The sequence below is a fragment of the Cyrtonyx montezumae genome, unplaced genomic scaffold (genome assembly GCF_038088225.1).
Source record: "Cyrtonyx montezumae isolate F1298 unplaced genomic scaffold, pur_monq_1.0 scaffold_7, whole genome shotgun sequence".
Taxonomy (NCBI): domain Eukaryota; kingdom Metazoa; phylum Chordata; class Aves; order Galliformes; family Odontophoridae; genus Cyrtonyx; species Cyrtonyx montezumae.
The window spans coordinates 23748634-23769927 of record NW_027072078.1 but is presented as its reverse complement, the minus strand read 5'-3'; the positions used below and the strand labels follow the sequence as shown (position 1 = coordinate 23769927).

General features: G+C 38.3%; 1 protein-coding gene across 1 annotated transcript in view; it reads left to right on the top strand.

Moving 5' to 3' along the window:
• Positions 1-21294, top strand: part of CNTNAP5 (contactin associated protein family member 5) — a 196581-nt gene that overhangs the window by 104186 nt on the left and 71101 nt on the right. Inside the window, exons 13-14 of the mRNA XM_065751312.1 lie at positions 5735-5854; positions 19476-19676. Coding sequence (XP_065607384.1) covers positions 5735-5854; positions 19476-19676 — 321 coding nt within the window. The remainder of the gene's footprint in view (positions 1-5734; positions 5855-19475; positions 19677-21294) is intronic.

Below are 21294 nucleotides of genomic sequence, written 5' to 3'. Positions count from 1 at the left end.
GTGATAGGAGGATGGTTGGACTAGATGATCTTATAGGTCCTTTCCAACCTTATGAACTTATGAACTTATGAACTTATGAACTTATCCTGCCTACAGCGTTTCATGATTGTGCAATTGTTAGGTGTGGTAAAAGCATCATGCATCTCTGCAGCACCCTACCTGGGAACTGAACAATGTCAGCATATACCAATGGCATCAAGAAATAAAGTTCTTTAGATACAGTTAACTTATTATATCACCATAAAATGTGATAATCTGTCTTTGAGTAATTGAAAATTATCAGCTGCTTTTATTAGATTATGAGAATTCTGTCGAGAAAGAGAAATAGTGCAGGGCCCATTTTGATAGTCATAACCAGTACAACCCAAAATTGTCTGATAAAACAAAATAAAAAGAACTGCTTGTGATTTGGAGTTGACAGTCTTGATTTTATCTTTATCAGCAATGTAATCTAGGTGAAGGAGAGAGATTTACCTTGCCTGGTCTCCCATAGTAAAACTGAAGTCTTAAGTATAGCTTTAACCTTTGCATTGGATCCAGTGCCCAAGGGGTGAGTCTAATGGGTGAATAACAAGTTAATTATTTCACTGAAGAGCAAAGACTTAAAACATATTGCTCCCTAGGGGTTATTTGCCGAAGATGAGTTCTTTGCACGAGAAACAGACTTCCCTTTTGCTGAGACAGAATCAGGGAGGGAAAATGAAGTGAAAGTGGTCTGGGAGGGAGGTTTTCTAAGTAAGAAATATGGAGGCAGAGGAAATAGTGTTGTTAACTACTAAAGAATCCTGTTAAAGAGTTACCTGCAAGGAGCACAGTAATGAAACAGCAAGTATGTGCTTAGTGAAGGCTAACTTGACTGCAGACAAACTGATAAGGGCAAAAGTAGGATTGGGGTCAAGTGTCAATACAGTAATAGATTGTCAGTGCAAAACTGGATAGAAACATCTTTTATTGGAAATGATTGAAAAGTTTGACCTTGCAAACATTTGTGCTCAGACGTTCGCTGTTATTGCAGCTCAGTGGGGATAGAATCTCTTCTGATTTAAGGGCAGTAATTAGAACAGCTGGATTAACAGGTTTCAAATACTTCAGAGTGAACACTGATGAAATTGCTTACGCTTAAAACCAGTCAGGCTCTCACAGTGTATTGAATTAAGCCTGAAATTTCAACTGCAGAGCTGATCTAAGAAGGGCTTGACTTTTCGGAGCAGAAAGTTTCTGTGTGTACTGACCATAAAGACACTTGACACAGGAGTTAGAAAATGAGTTCTGTAGCTAATTTTTTTTTGTTAAAATGGCTTTCAAATCCTTTTTGGCTTTGAAATGTTGAATAATGAATCTACATCTTGTACCTTGATTAATCAAAGCACATATTTACAGTTTGGCTAGCAGCCTTCCATAGGGACGTAGTGTGTGTAGAGTCTTGAAGTAGAAATATGGAATGCATACATCTTAGTTCAGTACTGGACCGTATTTTCAATTTTTGAGCTCATGAATCTTTATATCTCTGGAGATATAAGAAACAATGTAGATTTAAGCGATGTTGCTTTGACTGAAAAAAACAGTGTTTATAAATGCTGAGCAAAGTTTGACATACCGTTTCTTAAACACCTGGGAAGGTGAAAAGTGAGAACAAAAGGAAAAGATGGCAATTATGATCACTGAACAAAGAGGTGTTCAGAATTAATGCTTGGATGGAATGAGGAGTTAGTCTGAAAAGCTAGTGTCATTTGAGTTACTTAAGACTGAGATCTATCTCTGAAGATGGATCATTTTGAACTATGTCTATACTGTGTACATCTGAACATCAGCACGGCTTGTACTAGCAAGTAGGCAAGAGCATATACAGCACTTAAGGAAGCAGCTCTTGGTATGAAGGATGAGGCTCTCAGGCTGCATTAGTTTAAGTAGTGATATCTCTGTGAGGGTTTTAGATTTCTTTGTAAAATACTGCAGTAGTCCTTAAAAATTTCCTTAACGAGTACTGCCCTATTTGAGCTGCAAAAATATGACTAAGTAAAACACATTTCTAATATCGAGTTTCTCTTAGTAAATTTGATTCTTTTACCAAATACTCTTTCCTGCCATACCTGGCTGTAAGATCTAAACACTGATCTTGGTTCTTTGAGACCAATGGCATCTTAAAGGTTTCATTTTTTAAAAAGGTTTTCAAGAAGTGCATGTTTAAACATTTTAATGAGAAAATTAGCTTCCAATGAGCAGATTGTAAAGAACATTATTTTTTCATTGTTTTAGACACACTTTGGTAAACATTTCAAAATATGTAAACAAACTTGAAAGTGTGAAGTAAATGCTATTAAAAATGCTTCAGAAAAGGAATAGCTTTTTTTTTAATTTAAAATTTAAAATAATACTTGAGAACTGTTGACAAGCTCTACTCAGAATGAAGTCAGATGAAATGCTCTCCATTATTAAAAAAGGTGTAATTACTGCATACATTCTTTGACATTAAAATGTACACATTTTTTCAGCAGCTCCATAATTACAATTTTTGCTTGCTTTGTGAAAGTTAGGCCCTATTGTGTGTGTAAATGAGTGGTGACTTTTTAATGACAACTGCAGTCATTATTTCCTGCTGTTCCCCAAACGACGACATCTTCATCACATCAGAGAACTTTGGCTCAAAGTAGAACATAAATCTGAAGGCAATTCTCAAAGCTAAGGCTCTGGGATCTTAATAGTCACAGTTGACTGTCTGGTTTTCACTTTTGTGTGACATTTCTGATTGCATAACATGACGAATGACTATGAAGAGATCTTGTATTTCTTTGAACCATAAGGCAGCTTCATGTTGTTGTCAATGGAGTAATAAGGCCTTTTGCAGCAAATGGAATTGTGTAACTTTATTCTGAAGCAATCAACTCAGCCTGCAAAAATGATGAGGGGAATTTGGAATGGGTGATGCACATGAAATGTCTGAGAGGGGATCTGCCAGTGACTGAACATATCATTCAAATATTTTTTTCTCCTATATAGCATAAAATAGGAAGGAAAAAAGAAAATCTGAAAGCAATGGCCCATCCAGTTTAGAGGAGCTCAGTACCTATTGCTTAAGGTACTGGTGTACAAAACTTGCAATGTGTAGCCACAAAATAAACTGTACAGTTAAACAATTATTCTCTAACTTGTGATAATTAGAATATATTTTATGTACCAGATCTTGACGTTTTTAGCTTTTCCCCACTTCTACTCCTCCCGAATATCTGCTGCTGGGATTCTCATATAACCAAAGGAAAAACATTGCAGAATTGATTTTCTTCTGGTAGACATAACTAACTTCATGGAAACTTGTACACCTTTTCAGATTTATGCCCCTTGAGCACCTCTAGCCTGAATTCTTGCTCTGTTCAGCCTTTTTTTCTCCCTAAAGATGCAGTGACAAAGGGGCCATCTAAAGTGAATAGATCATCTCTGTTGGTATCTGTCCATATTATTAATGGCTGAATCTTCACATCTTTCCTTATTAATTCAAAAAAAAGTGTGTCTGAACTCCAGCCAAAATGACAGTCAAGAAGCAGCAAAATGCTTAGGAATGAAAAGTTTATGATGTAGAATGAGTTTCTACCTGTGGCAGTTCACTGACAATGTATTAGTTTTATGTATCTGCTCTTTGTGCTATCCTTTGTCTCAAAAATATTCACCAAACAATTCAGGGGAAGTAATTGGCATAGTCCCTAATGAAACAAGATAAAGCATCCTGTAATGATGATGACAGCAAATTCACTAAGTGAACTGCAGTTTGCGAACTCTGCAAATTGATCAAACCAAGATTCCTCAATTGCTTACTTAATCGACTGTTACTCTTTCTCTCCTAACCCTCTGTTTCCCTGTTGCTTTTGTCAGCACTTCTACAACTTATGAACTCCCTGTTTGCTTCTCCAGTTATGAATACTAGAAGAAAAGCTTCTGGCTTGGGAATTGCATATATATTTAATTTGTACTTTTGACCAGCTGTGGGAATGTATAGGTCTCATAGACATACAGTACTCTTTGCATCAGTCTAATACCCTGAGGAAGAAGTTTTCTTAACTTGGTTCATGATAGAATGGATATAAGCTAAAGCACTCTCCTACCAGATGCTGGTAACTCTGTAACTCTGGGAAGGGAAGTGTTGTTCTTAGCACTTAGGGGTGTCCTGCCTGCCAAAGATTTTTTTTTTTTTTGTCAGAAGAAATGTACAGAGCAAGAACATATTTAAGCCAGTGGTACAAGTGATTGATTTGGTGACATTCACTTCATATTGGTATGACCCTTTAGATTTTGTTGGCAGAAGTAAAGACATTTCCAGATTTTGTTTAAACCTTAGTGATTATGTATTGTAGAGCTTTCTCATTATGATGAGATAAATGAGTCAGCAGTCAGACTAGTTTGGTTCAGGTTGGCCATTCAAGTCTTTCTGAAAATTGCTTCATCAGGGAAACTTCCTCTAGGGAAACTAGGGGAAACAGGAATGCCAATTAGTGCATGCACGGCTCTGAGAAAAAGTAACTATTCCTGCTGGTGCAGAGCAAATGCTGCCTTCTGCTGGAGAGGCTTTGACGACATTTAAAAAGTGGTGCTCTGCCTATATTCAGTCTGCAAATCTTGTGATCCTTCCAGATGAAAGGCACTGGGAACTTTGCCGTAGTTATTTACGACCTCAACTCAGCAAATATTATGTATATCAAATTTAACTGTACCGCTCTGATGCCTGAAGAATTGAAGGGGCTTGGGAAAAGATTTACAAGTGCCTTACAAATGGCCTATTCATAAGTTCCCTTGGGTATCTCCCACTCTGTATAACTCATGTATTTGCTATACGATGATGTGTGAATGTGCAAATAGTGGTTAAAGTGTGCTCATAAAATTAAGGGTAAGAAAAAAAGATAGTTTTGACCTTGCAGCAGCCAGAAATGATAGCCAAATGGATTTCTGTGTGTTTTGTTACTGGTAGCACTCAAAAGCTTACTGAAAGAGCATTTGCTTACATTTCTGATACTGTGTCATCCAAATAACTGTCTCAAAGAAAGAAAAAGGGAAGTTCTGATTCACATGTTAAGGCAGCCTGTGATTTTTATTTGTTAACAACTGAAAAATCGTAAGCTTGTTTTGCTAATCAAGTGGAGTGTCATAGGTAGTTATACTCCAAAAGAAGAATGGTGATAAGCAGAGAGGAAGAGCTGGTTGTGTAAAAATAGGTCTAAAGCATCAAGATGTTACCCTGGATGGAGAACACATCTGAACTCAAGCTTTTCTGCTAGAATAAATGGCTTATTTTTATTTGGAGTAGTTGAAATGATACAGGGAAGCAGAGGACTGACAAAAATATGTCCTTTATGTTGACAAGACTTAAGTGCTTGTCCAAGTAGTAAATCATGTATATATATGTGTGTTTGTATGTATGTATCTGACATACAATTATGTGGATGCATGTATCACTCCCCTAATTGAATGGGGACATGTCTGAAAATTAGTGTCTGTTTCCTTTACGTACTTAAAAATAAGAACAACATTCGTGTTATTAAAGCAGCATCTACTGAAGTTGATGAAACCAGTTACCTACATGCCTGAGTCTGAGCACAAACTCAGGTCCAAATGCAGTAAATTTTCACATGCGAGGCAGCAGTGAATCAAAAGTTTTTATTACAGCAGTGTTTCAAGCAATGCTATTAGGTCTAAAAGGTTTTCCCCTTGTTTATGTGCTACAATTTCTCTTTCTGTATCTCTTTTTAAGCCATCTATGAACAATCATGTGAGGCTTACCGGCACCAAGGAAAGACGTCAGATTTCTTCTACATTGATTCTGACGGAAGTGGACCACTTGGACCGCTCCGGGTTTTTTGCAACGTAACAGGTAATGACCTAACTCTGCACTTGGTGCTTTGTGTGGGCTCTAATGTTGTTAACATGTCTGTCATTGTGCTTACTAAGGAGATGCCAGAACTTTTGTTCCTTCAGTAGTGGAAAAACCAAAGAATTTGTAGTAACTGAGGTTTGATTTTCAAGCGTTACCTTAAATAGGATCCAAGTAAAATTGATTTTTAAACCCAAAGCTTAAAGGACTCACTTTCTCCTGTTAGTAAATGATATTAACAATGGTATTTGCACCTTGTAAAGGGCACTGCATAATATTATAACTTTTAACGAGATGTCTGTAGTTTTTATTAAAGATCTGGAGACTTAGAATTCAAGCTTTCTTCTGAATAGCTTTTTTTCTTTAGCAATACACTAGATGTGAGATTCAAATAAAATGCTTAAGAAATAAATCCATTACATAGAATCTAGACTGTTTGCTTTCCAGACTAGCATACTGCTTCAGCTAAAAGCAGAGGGCCTACTTGTGCCAGAGCTCTTGAAATAAAACTAAATAAAATAAAAATGTGCATCTGTAACTGTGCAGATAGAGAGCACAATAAGTAGCTTGTCCTTAAACAAAAGGAAAATGTTATTTCTCATCATAGCCTGAGATTGTTGTCAAGACATGGCAGAAAAAGAGCTGCCTGTGACCTCTCCTGATATTCAGCTGGCAATACGTGTCTCAAACTAGGAGTTTCACAGGCACACGAAGTGGATCTTTATTCAGAATTTGGGCAAGAAAGTCCTTGCCTTATAAACTGGGGATTATTTTAAGCTCCTTGCAGTGAGCTGGCTGTTAACCTTCCCAGTCTCACCCTGACAGAAATTCTTTCCCTCATATGAGCGTGCTGCTTTTGGTGTTTCAGAGAATGCCTTCATCTACCTGGCTATGGTAGATGGGGAGTAGTGGAGTAGTGATGTTTTCAGGAGGAGGGTCGCCAAAGTGAGAGGGAAAGAGCAGAGCAAGTGCTTGGGAGGGTAAACTATTTGTTAAGACACCTCGAACTTGCAGATCTGTAGCTTTAAAATAAACAAACCTTTTTCAAATGAAAATACCCTTCTTGCAAAGTCTTCCAGGAGCTGGAGCCCATTTTGTATGAAGGGTTGTCTTACGAAGACATGAAGAAATATTATAACATAGTCTATATGTCTATGTCATAGATTGGGAAATATCATAGAGCCTCCTTTCTGCTTATTGTTTTTGCAATGTAGAGGAAATTTCCTGTACTTCTTCCTATTTGACTTTCTTTGCTTCCTGTGGCCAGGTGAGAGAACATTTTACTACCTAAATTGCTAACTCTGGATGAATATAGTTTGTCGGATGCCTCAGTCCAGAAAACAAAGGACTCAGTATATTCATATTTTTTCCTTAATCTCCTTGTACTTAGAGTGTCTCAAATTAAATTTTTATTTTGATTTAATTGCACAATCATTATGTTAATTAAATGCACACTAGTTAATAATTAATTATGTTTTTCCATTCAAGTGTAAAATATATTTAATAAGGTTTGTCTTACTCAGTGTTGTTGGATTTTGTAAGCATTGAAGCAGAGTTTCACCGCTCTGTGTGAATATCCATCCTTGTTCTCCAGTGTGGGAGATGTGCTCATTTTTATTATTTATCAGATAAATATCTGTGATCAAAACATTGTCAGTCCTTTTTATCTCTGGTTAAAATGCAGGATTTTTGACAAACTCCATGCAGAAAGCACCTGTTTTCTTCAAATAAATTTTATTTGGCAGAAATCCAGATGATCTGATTTTCTTTCTGTAATGAACTTGCTGACATTCTTATTTTATTTTGGTTACAAGTAAATTGAAGGTGGGGAAAACTGACAGAACCTGCTAGCCTAGAAAAATTTTATTCTTCGTATTTCTTCATTTCCCTGAGATATCTTGTTTGAGTTAGGGGAAGGTCTTTTGTCTTTAATACATCTGTTATTACTATGGCATAAAGGAGGACAAAGGCACCAAAAGAAATTACTTTTTTTTAATTATCAGGAGAGCTTGTGGTACAATTGGCTTATGCTTTTGTATCACTAAAATATATGAGGACTTCTCCAAAACTGATGTCTTTTTTTTTATTGCGTTGGCCCATGGTGTCAGAGGTAGATGTTGGTGGTATGGCAGTAGAAGTAGAACCTTCAAATACATGTTGTTACTCTGTGACAGATGGCAGCAGAGGGGCAGTATGATGTGGAAGTGCATATGAAGCAAAGGGCTGGAACTGAATACCTCTGTATGGAAAAAATGTCCACCATTGGTATTTGTTGATGATTGTTGAATGTTTATGGAGACCAAACAGTGAGTGTGAGCACAATGAGGTGATGGGTGGTGCATTTCAGCAGTGGTGACAGCGAGTCGCCTTCACCAGTGCAGGTTTTTATGGGTGTGGCATCCAGGATGTTGTCCATTGTTGGTGAAAATGCATCGCTAACTGTGACTGTGTTGCAAAATAGAGTTTTATGGCTGAGAATTTGTTCTATCAAATCGTGCTATTGTGCTCTTTGTAGCTGTTGTTTCCATGGATATAAGTAGGAGTCATTACTTTTGCTGTGACCTATGTCGTTCTGCTGCCTTAATCACAATAACTTCTTTCTCTTCTTGGGAACTCATTCAGATAATAATCAAATGTTTACAGTAATAGATTATCTAAGTACAAGATAGTGGGGAAAAAAATAACTTTTGTCTTTAACCACAAAGAGAGAGATTCAGAATTTTGCTACTACTTTCAGCTAATGTTCCTGTATAGTTTTTCTGAAGGTATCAGTATTTGAGGAAATTGAAAAAATACATTTCTATGTTTTTATATTGAGGAAGAAATAAGGGAGGGAGGGAAGTAAAATATATATATATGTATATGTTCAGACTGAAGAATTTAGAATGTAGAGGTAAAATGGAAAATCTGGGAGCTCCAATGACTTGTGGGAACTGCAATGTTATGTGTCAATTAAAGATTAATCCAAAGATTTCAAGTCATTCAAAATATGAAGCATCATTGTATTTAGAAAAGTGTGTTCCTTGATGTTCACTTATTTAGTTTAAATAATTTCTTATATTTGTCTGATTATCTTAACATACTATCTTTGAATTCACTTGCCAGCTATTACTAGCCAAAGTAGGTTAATGTCTTCTCTGTAAACACCAGTGTCTCATCATAGGCAACCAGTATGTGATGTGGAGATGGGAAGTACCAACATAGTGCAACTTAATTTACTATGTCTGTGGTCGCAGTGATTTTTGTGCAGCCTGTCAACTTTAACAGCCCAATGCTGCATGAAATTCTGAAGAAAAAACAGAATTCTGACTGTGTATGTTGAGAAAGAATTTAACAATCAGACACTGGTAAAGAAAGAAAAATGAGGGTGAATAAATTCTGCAAGGAGGGATAAAGAAGAGAAAAAAAAGAAAGCATATAAAGCCAATTTTCAGCGTGGCAAAAATATAACATAATTTAAAGTATAGTGTCACAGGCTATCTCCTGATAGCAGAGTGGACAAATATATTTATTCATTGTCTGGATAAGTGGCTGAAAAAGGAAAGTGACAAAAATTGTTGGTGACATGTTATTAAGTTGGTCAAGAATAGGGAAGAGTGTGTGAGGCACTTCAGAAGGATCTTGTCCTGCAGGCTGTTTATTTCCAGTAACAGTAAAATACCTTGTTGAAATAGGCTGTGATTTGTAACAGTAATATACCTAATTAAAGGCGTAGAAAGACATCTGTACAAAGAGAGGCTAGAAGTAAACAATCCATGGTTATTCAGATTAGAAAGACTCGAAGTGAATAGGCCTTACTTACAGAAGTGATGTTCATTTGCATTTTCTTACAATAGAAATAAAGAGGTAATTCAATGACAGTGAAGGGCAACAAACTTAAAACTAGATTTAAAAAAAAAAAAAAGGACAGCACCTTATTAACATATTGTTTTCTTCACCTTTTTATACCCATTACACCCAGAGCAAAATCACTTTCATAGAGTAATTTACTAATTATAATAAACAATGAGTGTTTCACACCAGCTATGTGTGTATGTGAGGGAAGAAGATTGGGCATGTGCACCCAAACCATGAGCATATGTAGATAGATGATAGGAGAGACAACTTGAGGATTATGGGGAAGAGTTTTTCCCTGTAATCTGATTGTTTGACGATTAGCCCAATTGAATTAATTTTCATTTCTCTTTGAAATCCTGATAACAATCGATATCAGAAAATGGCTAATGGACAGTTTCACAACTTTTCTTTCTATCGTTGTGAGTCTTATTCTTTTTCTCTTGTTTACAAATCTATTGATGTCCTCATCTCCTATGGAGTGGTTTTTACTTTTGATGTCTCAGAGATTTGCTTACAATACACTGAGTCGTTCTGTTGTCTTATTTTTTTTAACTGATGTTGGTTCACTGTATGCAGACCCTGGGCTATCAGATCAATAATGCTTAGAAATTACTATGAGAAGATCAATGCTTAATTTTATCTTGTCTAGATATTTGTGCAGTTCTCAAATGACTTTCTCTTTTTTCCTCCAGAGGTGCAAAGTGGAGAGAGATGAGTCCGTATCCCAGCCTTTGCTGCTGGTCAAAGATTTTTTTTTGAAACTGTCATAATGAAAAAAAAACAAACCCAAATCCTTAATGAAAAAATCTTTTCTGGTTTTAGATTCTCCTCTGAAAATGCAATTATTGCTTATTTTCTTGATGCAAGACAAGTAAGGCTTTATTGTCTGTCTCAGAAAGTTATATACAAAATGTGTTTATATCTTAGATCTAGTAAGGAATTCTAAAAATATGTGAAGGAGATTGCCAAAGTTATTCTTGCAGTACTTTAGAAAATTGCCTCTAGCCTTTTATTCTCTTTTCATTTAGTTGACAATAACAAAGATTTTATTCTTCTACATAGTACATATTCCATGGTATATAAACAGACAGGGCTGAATTCAGGAGGATACAAGTTATGCTCATAGTGAAGTATCTAAATACTTCATGTGTCTCAGTATTCTCTGCCTCCATTGATGTCCTGGCAGACATCAATCTCTGATACATCCAACATAATTGTGTGACTGGTAGTGTTTCTTTCTCTGGTGTTCATCTTTTATTTCCACACAGAAATCCAGTTCACCATCTTATATAAGTTCTCTCTTTTTCCATAAGAAATTATTGTCTCTTCCTAATTTATACAACAGTTACACTGATACAGAAGTCACCCTGTCAGCTGAAAGTAGGGCTAGCATCAGTTAGGCTGAAGCAGTAACAGAGAGGAGAAGGATGTCATGCTCTTAACTCTGGTTTTATTACCTGCAACTATGTAACTGTGAGACAAGAACTTCAATGGTGAAGTCCCTTTGGTTATCAAAATGAGCCAGATACAGATTTTGTCTTCGTGAAGTCTTTGGAATATGCTTTTTTTTTTTTTTTTTTATTGGCTGTTTTATTTGTTTGTCTGTGTATGAGTGTACCTTACAGCTTATTGTCTACAATTGTGATTTACTTTATCACTGGAGAAAACTGAACAAAAATCCTTCAAAAAATTATTTACTACAGCTTAGATAGAAGACAGTCCTTAAAAATTTACAGTTTATCCCCTCAAACACTGCAGGTTTTTTGACAGAGCATTTCTGACAACTTACACACTTCTGTTCTGAGTTTTCATAAGTATTCCAGAACATTATAAAATGAAAAACATTCAATGTTTATATTACGTCATAAGCATTGTGCTGTCACCAGCTGCCTTGCTGTTTTCAGCAAGCTCTGTGCTGTGAAATTGCTGTATTTCTGATGATTTACATTATGTCCCACAGGCTTTCTTCACTCTCACACATGCAGGAGACCACCAAGGAAATTTTATTACAGATGAATGTAACAGATGTTTTCCTCTAACCTTATCCTAGGGTTACTGCAACTTAATTGATCTCCTCCCACATTCACAGAAGCTATAGGTAAGCTGTGGCTCTCTGAAAGTCACTCTGGCTGTCTCACAAGGCTAGGATCCATTTTCCTCGGGCACAGCTGCTATGTGCTGTGTTGGAAACGTACAGACGTACTATCCAGCCTCCTGGTGTTGCTACAGAAGGACAGCAGGTCACCCGTGGGCTCTGCTTCTTGTGTGCTAGATTCATGAAGGTGCCTGAATCTCATAGGGCATCTGAAACACTGGAAGAGTCATGTTCCAGGGGAAGTTCAGGTTAGATATTAGGAAAAATTTCCTCTCAGGAAGATCGTGAGGCACTGGCACAGACTGCCCAGAGAGGTGGCAGAGTCACTGTCGCTAGTGGTGTTCAAGAACCATGGAGATATGAGGCACTGAGGGGCATGTATTTAGTGAGTATGGTGGTGGTGAGTTGGTAGTTGGACTATATGCTCTTAGAGGTTTTTCCAACCTTAATGATTCTAAGATTCTATGCTGAGGCTCTCAGAAGTAATCTGTCATGAAACAGCTTAAATCAGAGAGGACTGAATTGTCACCATTTCAGTGAGCATGAGTGCAGGAGATAAGTATTTGTTTTGCACTAGGAATTATTTAAGTGGCTCCCTCTGTTTCTCACTGCTTGTAGATACCCTGTATTACAGGAAATATGGATGAGGGCTGGCAGGGTGATGGTTTAGCATCTCTCTGGGCTTCAGCATAATGGGAGAATGAGGGTGCAGGGGGTCTCAGATGAGTTGTCCCACTCTCATCTATCAGAGCCACCTGTCATGGTTGTTCTGCTGACAGATTCACTTTGAACCTTAAGCTCAGAGTGAGCAAACTTCCTGCCTGGGGAGTTAGGCGCCCACCTCTTCGCTCCATGCCAGGGCTGGGGTGGTGTGTTTGTGGAGCTTGGCATTTCACTGCAACCCCTGTGCCTTCTTGATGCCAGCAACTGAGAGCTGGGAGGGCTTTATGGGGACCCTCCCAGGTTTGGACATCCCTGGGGAACACACACACCTGCAGGTATAGTCTTTGACAGCAGCATCAGAGAACAGACTGCACTGAGGGCTGGGGGCTGGGAACCACCTCAGAATAGTTTCCATGGAAATGTGGTGCTTGTGCACTGGCTGGAAGCCGCTGAATCATAAACCAGGAGGAGGCTGAAGAGCATGAAACAACGTGCAAAAGCACATATTGCTGGGTCAGCCAACAGAAAAGAAAATAGGAGAGAGGAAAAGAAACAGAAATGTTGAGTGGGTTTCCTAGCAGTCTCAGAAAGCACCTTGGAGTTAGTGAATTAAAGCTTTTTGCTTTAAGAAATTGTCTTTTCATGTTCTCCAGGGGTATATTAGAGTGGCTGGGTTAAACTGCCACTGCAGCTTTAAACAATACAGTGTTAAAGGGGCAGAGTCTGTCTTTTGTGTAGTTACTCCTGTAATTATAGGTACAGCTTTCAGAACAGTATTTGGTATTCAGTGTAGAGCACCACAAAACAAATGCATCGTATGAGCTCTCAAAGCAATTTCTCTCTCTCTCATGTAACATTTACCGGATGTTTGGCTTGTTGGCAATTTAATCAGTCTGAACAATCTTGTTTGGTGACAAACCCCCTAAATCACAAAGGAGTGATGCAGTTTGTATGGGTGAAACGTGTTCCACAGAGATATTTCAAGTTGAAGAATAAAAATGAGAATTAGACAATACAGAACTCATTGAAAGCCAGTTTTCCAGCTGTTCTAATTTCCCACAATTTAATTTGTGTGCTATCAAAACCAAGTTGGAGGCTTCCAGAAAGATGATAGAACTAAGGGTGAGTCTAAGCAGAGGGTCTAAATTGTGCTGAATGCATTGCAGTCCCATGCTGTAAAAACATCTCCTAGGACCAAATACAGGCAGCATAATATCCTTGTAAATTGGACCATTAAATAAAACTGCAAAGTCATAAAGCTGTTGCATTATCCTGAAATTAATACTTTGTCGCCTTTGAATTATGGAACAATTCAACAAGCATTTAGAAAATCTGCTTTACAAGGCTGTATCTAGCTATTCCAGGTTGTACAGTAGAAGCTGTGGCTGTTGGATTTTGAATGACTTTCAGCTTGTGTGTGGTTCAGAATTTTACCAAGCGGAGAAAGTAGTAAAATAATAAGGTGGAATAACAGAAAGTAAAAATAAACAGTGACCTTTGCTTGGAGAACAACTTTCTCATCCTCATTGCACATTCACAAGTGCAGGGAGAGCTCATTAAGTTGAGTAAACAGGAAAAAAAGCATATAACGTGGACAGATAGAAAAAGATAATGATAGTCTCATTGTTGAATTAAAGAAAAGAGAGCCTTATCTGTCTAGGTTAGCAGTTTCCAAACATTGAAATGGCTAGAAGAAGCTAGCAACACTTAGTTTGGCTTGTGTCTATATCGCTTCCTCAAAATATAATGAAAGCAACCCCACAAAAATAGTAAAGATTTTAAAAACAAATGCATAAACACAGAATGAAATAACACAGGTGTAATCTTTGCAGAGGTGTGTCTCTGCAAAGGTATATGCAAATCATGAAGTTAAGCTGCAGACAGCTGCTACACTTCTTTCTAACTGGAATGATGTGTGTGCATGTCCAGACTGCAGCTACACTACTTGCATAGGTCTTGAAGCATGCCTGAAATGCAAACTTACAGATCATTGTCAGTAAGTTTCAGAGTACATGCTGACCGAGCTGTAGGAGGAGAATTCATTGCCCTCATTATGAGGCAGGCTGCTCTATTCTGGGAGCAGTCTTAGCTAAACTAGCAGATACGAAATTGAGAAAATAGAATGATCTTTTTTTCGTGAGCCACTGCATTTCAGGTTGAAAAAAATGATACTTGAATACAGAATGGGACTTAACCTGAATGGTGAGAGTCTTCAGGAGAAAGGTTGCCTTGTAACCTGCAGAAGTATATGGACGTGGTCTTGCTCTTGTATTGTCTTGAAATGGTTTGAGAATTTGTTGTGCTCCAGTTCAGCTGTTTTTCCCTCAGTTAGCTGAGATGTAGTGGGGAGCAGTGCTTGCTCCCCTGCTCAATCTCAAAGTAAGGTTTAAGGCATTTTCAGGCTCATTTGTAGCATGGCCTTTCATGAGAAGAAATTGTCTTTTTTTTCTGTGATGTGAGTGCAATTCCTTATTCTTTTAGCAGGCTGTGTGGCTGTTTGTGGTAACTAGTTTCTGCATTTCGCATCTCCCCTTTGAAAGATGGAAGTACTTGTCTTTCCCTGGGAACTGGGAGAAAGTGTCATCATGTCATCAGTTCTTTTATCAAGCATCTATGGTGTTAGGCCATCTTTCCAGGATGAAGGCTTCCTTTCAGACTCCTAGTTTTTTAAAGCCTTTTTCATTGACTTTGAGGGGTTGAAAAGAGGAGGAAAGAAAAAGACAGAAGGTGTTGAGGTAGTAGATGTGTTTCTTTGTACAGCAAGCAGAAACAAAACTTGTAAAAGTTGGTAGCTTTTGTCATCCCACACGTGTGCTTGGTAGTGACTCCCCTTTAATTAGATCAGTGAGCCAAACATTTGTATTTTTTTAGATTTGCTATTTGTTACCATTACCTCAAAGATGGAGTATAGAAGGAATCTGGAAGCAAAACACAGACCTGACCTATAAAACTAATAAGCATAATATATCAGGAACATGTAGATTAGAAAACATCTGAAATGTAACGGTGATATTTTTTCCTTTCTGCTACTCCTTTTGCTTCTTCTCTGTTCTGATTTACTTGCTAAATCACAATTACATTCAGTACAGACAAAAATTCAATTTGTTTCTCCTTTTTCCCTGCAAAATGGAGGATGGAAAATCTGCAGTTAATTTCTCATTTCCTCAAAATACTGTGGAGTAAAGCACACCTTGAATGTCAAAGTTCAAATCTCAGAGGCACAGATGAATGCATCCATGATGATAATAAGACCAATGAAAATTAATGAACGATCACGGAGAAAGACAAAAGAGAGACTAGTCCGTGTTTGTTCAGTGTGTTTGTCAATACGTGGTTGTCCCTGACAGTATCTTTGCTGATGCTTTATCTGACCTCGTTTCAAGCATGTCAATTGATAACATTTCCAGTGCTCTTTAGGAAGACTGTTTCATGTTGTGATAATTTTTTAGGGTTTTATTTGGTTGGTTGGTTATTTTTGGGGGGTTTTTAAATGCCCACACAGCACCTTTCCCGGTTTACAAATACAAAGCCTGGAAAGCATAGAAGTGCTAATCACTCTGCAACTCTAGTATTAAAGGCTAATTAATTAAAGGGGTATTAAAGGCTGTATTTCCTAAGCAGAAGTATAGTCAGTATTATGAGCATTGATTTTATTATATGAGGACTATTCCTACAGCAATGCCTCCTATTTTATTATGTTGGCTGACAAAGTCAGAGGTGAATATTGGTGTTAGGGCAGTGGAGGCTGAACCTTCCCACCAGCATTCCTTTGCATGCTGTTGACATGTGACGGATGGCCACAGAGAGGCAGTCTATCAAAATGACATATGACATGGAAGGATGTATGAAGGAAAGGTTTGTCATTGAATTACTCCATATGGAAAAAATGGCACCTATTGACATTCATTGAAGTTTGCTGAATGTTTATGGAGACCAAACAGTGGATGTGAGTACAGTGAACCAGTGGGTGGTGCATTTCCATAGTGGCGACAGTAACATGACATTAACATGAAAGACAAGCCATGTTCCAGACAACCATCCACAGCTGTCACACAGTGAAATGAAAGCACCTTGATGACCTCATCCGCACAAATCAATGGATTATGACTAGGGAACTGCGTAATGAGTATCGACTGCAGTGTGCCAGAAACAATAGTGTCAACATTTGAATATCACAAAGTTTGTACCAGGTAAGTCCCACAAATGCTCACACAGGAATAGAAAAGAACACAGTATACAAGTTTGTCAAAACATATAGAGCCAATATGAGAATGAAGGTGACAGTTTTCTGGATTGCATTATTACTTGTGAGAAGACGTGTCACTGCTGTGAGCTGGAGTCAAAAGGCAGTACGTGGACTCGTGCATGTGAATTTCCCATCGAAGAAAAAATTCAAGAAACAGTCCTCAGTGGATAAAGTGATGTGCAGTGCCTTTCAGGGTGGGAAAGGGATAATCCTTCTGGATTTCCTGGAATCTGGAAAAACCATCAACTCTGACTGCTACACTGGGATGTGAGCTGAAGGCTCCAACTTATAGAGTTGCGTCAGAGAAGAAGACGGCATTTCTTTTGCAGCACAATGTCAGGTCCCGTACCAGTTTAAAGACCATGGAGCACATTACCAGTCTTGGCTGGATATCTACCACATGCACTATATGATCTAAATTTGGTGCCTTCTGTCTTTTATCTGTTCGTGCCAATGTAAGATGGACTGCATGGGCAACATTTTCCTAGTGATGATGCCGTCATACATAACAGCATCTGTGAAACAGTAGGTCACCTCTACTGGTGCAGGTTTTACAAGTATGACATACAGGCTCTTGTCCATTGCTGGGGAAGATGCATAGCTAATGGTAATGACTGTTGAAAAACAGAGTTTTGTAGCTGAGAATTGGATCTGTCAAATGATGTTATTTTACTTTCTGAAGCTGTTGTAGTTTCCACGGAAATAGATAGGGGACATTACTTTCACAGCAACCTACATAGTTTCTCAAATGTGTGTTAATGATATTCAATAGGAGAGTTTATGACTGCCCATCTGGAATTTCTAGCACAGAGCTCATTCCATTCTCTTGTTTTACATCTCACTTAACATCTGACTTATAGTATTGGCAACTTAACATTTGTTGTTTTTCAATGCTAACGTATGTTTTTCAGTGAAGGAAGGGTTAGACTTTAGCAGCTTCAGTGAGAGTAATACTTGTTCACCCTCAATTACTTAGGAAAAATCCACTCTGTTCGTATCAGTCCTTAAGAGAACTAAAGAAAAATAAACAAAGACCTTGGCTGATGAGAATCACTTTTTTCAAATGTGTAAGATGTTTTATGAAGTTGTTGACTTACATTGTATTGGAAGCAATCTATTGTGCAGAACTGTGTAGTTTTATATTGTGCTACCACACTGACTGTGGTTACAAGCACTGAGACAAGAATTAGAAACAGTAAATTTATAATGTTTCTTGTGGTTTTAGTCTAACTTTTATGTATTACAATTTTACAGTTCTGTGTTACTGTGATTACATATTGCATCAGTGCTTCATTGACTTCCAGCTCAAAGGTCTATAATCAGCATCCATAACTCAGTAATACGTAATTATAGATCTATGAGCAAACTGCTTCCATCCATTATCACAGAAATGATGAGAATGCTGTGAGTAGATCTCTAGTTTGCTGAGTATAAACTGAGTAGAATCCTTACAGTCTCCAAAGTTCAAGATCGTGTTGTAAATTACTCAGAGAAAAATTTCTCCCTAAGTTGGACCAGATGCCAAAAGATTGTCAATTTAGGGTTTCTATACATGTGTTAGAGTTCTATGAAAGTCATCTGCGGGATGGCTGTAGCTTAAGAAAAAATAGATCAGCTGTAACATGTAATGGTGGCCACAAAGTTGCTAGGCTCATTGTAAAGCTAGTGCTAGGCAAGAATCCAGCCCAGTTATTCTGGCATTAAAATTATCTGAATAGTTCAATGCACGGTTTTTAAGATCAAATTTGCTTCCTTTTATTCTTGCCTTGTGCATTCCCTGGATAAACACGGTCTTCAGTAAAGATGGAATTTACTGTATGTATCTTTTTGTAACATCGTGGAGCATATGTAAGACTCATCCCTGAGAATCCTTGTTAAAGAATTTGCCTTTTACTCTGGGTCAGGCTCAGCAGACCGGCCATTCAGGCTGCCCTTGTTGTCTCGCCCCTTGCTATCTCACCAGAACCCGCTGGGAAATAGCCTCCCTACTAAGCTAATTGCTTCTAATTGCAATGTTCTTATCACACCAACTTCAATGCTGGTAGTGAGCAGTGTTGTTTCAGTGTGAATTGTGAATAAACCTAGATTCTGCGTTGCACAACCCGAGAAATATACTGCTTTGTCAGTAAATGCAATGAAAGAAGTGAAGTTGTGGTCCCTAGCATGGGCAAGCATCAAAGTTTACAGTTCTTTACAGTTGCTGAGTCATACGTTGTTCTGCATCACTCAGCTTTCATGCAGAAAAATGTGAGTTGAGTAAAATGCATTCTCTGCCTTGTAACTCGGCAATAGGAACAAGTCCACAGTTGCAGTTTTTGTCAGTAATTCTCTTTGTGGTGATTTTGTGTGAGTTCATCAGCTGCAGTTACTGTTTGTTATAACAATGGGCTGTTCTCTCAGGTCAGGTTATGTTTGCAAAAGATGAATACTACCATCCCAAGATGTGTTGCTGAGTCTTTTCTCCCAGGACCAAAGTCAGTTGAAATGCATCTGATTTTCTCCAGATGCTAGCAACAGAAGACACTGAAGCATTCCCATGTTTCCTGGGAGGCTTCCAGTCTCTCTCTAGCACAGCAAGCTGTAGCATTTGCTTGAGCTGGTTTAGGGAGAAAAAGCTCGAGCTTCTTCTTGACCTGCAAATCTTCATCCCATAGTGGCCATTTCAGAACTGACCTTCTCTGTAACATAGTTAAGTGTTAGACTTGGGTTGGATTTTGTGCCCTGCTTGTTGCAAGTTTTTGGCTGTTAACTTCCCATTAAATCCCTTTTTCATTTAACAGAAGACAATATCTGGACTGTGGTGGAACACAACAACACAGAGCTAACCAGAGTTCAAGGAGCTGGTCCTGAGAAGCCCTACACCATGTCCTTTAACTACAACAGCAGTGCAGATCAGCTGGAAGCTGTGATAAACAGTGCGGAGTACTGTGAGCAGGAGGCAGCCTACCACTGCAAAAAGTCACGTCTCCTCAACACCCCGAGTAAGTGTCATGAGCCCAAGTCTTTCCTTGTTAACTGCTATTGATTATACAGCAGGGTGCAGGCTGCACTTGCAACTAAGGAGAAAGAAAACTGCCTGGATAGTAGCAATGCAGGCTAAAGTGAAAAGCCTTTGACTTTCTTGGGTCCTGCTGTGTGCTGGCTGTCCTCTGACATCAGATGGACAGAGCTCTGCAGGGGAGTTTCCCAGTGTGTAGTCCTTGAGTACAAATGGTCTGAAAGGTTCTGCAATGGAAAACAGCACTTGGAAAAGCACTTATGCTGTGTTTAGCTGATGTAAATGATAGATGGTGTTTTTTTGTGTGTTTTTTTTTGTTTTGTTTTGTTTTTTCATTTACAGTTTTTAACTATATTAAAAGAGAAGGTGTAAGACTCCAAACTTAGGATATTTCCAGTCAGGGAGGTTGTACCAGTCCAACAGTCCTGAATGTGATGTTTTAAGTGCTTGGTAGAACAGTTTCTGGGGCAAAAATATTTTTTATCTCTTGGTACAAGGAACCAATTTTTTGCCCTGATTTAATGTGGTAGCAACCAGAAAGCAGAGAGGGTCTGATCAGTTTGTGTGTCTTTATGATAGCAAATCACCAGTGGCTACTCAGGGTGGCTGCCTTCCATGTGGCCTTTTGATGAGCTCATGTGTTTACATTTGGTAATCCAGAAAAAAGAAATGCCCTTAAAGGCAGGCTTCTGGATGCATCTAGTGTTTGATCAGTTATTTCTAACGTTGGTATGGTCCTGGTGGTTTAGGAACCCCTGACTTTATTATTAGGTTAGGAGAAATCCCATGGAAAGCCTTAGGGGGATCTTGTAATGGGAGTTCCTATTGTGTTAAAAGTACGTTGCCTAATGAGATGTAGCAAAAACTCAACTGTTTTCAGCAAAGTTACTATAACACTCAATATTTATGGATCCAGTAATCTGATGCCTTGCAAATAGTTTATTTTCAAAAGCAATGAGTTATGTCTTGTTACCATCATTAATTACCAGCTGAGAGCTGTTTGTATTGCTGATCATTTTTTGAAGAGTGAAATTTTAGCATCGCCACCCAGGGTAGAGAAGAAAGGGGAAACAAAGCACAGACGTAGCTACTCATAAAAACGAGGAAGAATCTTTTACCTATACTTTCGGTGTCACTGGCTGCTGCTATTCCATACCACCCTTGACATATTACCGAGATACAATCACCACAGAGATTATTTCTGAATTACTTTTTTTTGAGAGTGAAGATCACAATGTTACAGCAGGTCCGCATATATTTAATTTTCCTCCTTTCTGTCAGATATTTTTTCATGTGCACGTGGAAAGAAACAACATGAGTGCATGCTGTAGTACATCCTGCGTGTGGGACCTCTGTAAAGCACTTAGGAGACTTGCTAAGACAATATGTGATAGGCAGTTGTCCAGGAGTAAAGGTGTGTCACCAGTACCTCAAGGGAGAGGGTGTTGGGGTGATGTCTTGCAGACTGGCTTGCTCCCTTGCAGCTGCTGCAGTGCCACTGGGCTTCTGACAGTTGACCATGCAAGACTCATAACTCTTTAATACATGATAAATCAGGAAAATTACAGTCGTGAGCTCTGCATGTGGCAGACTATCATTTT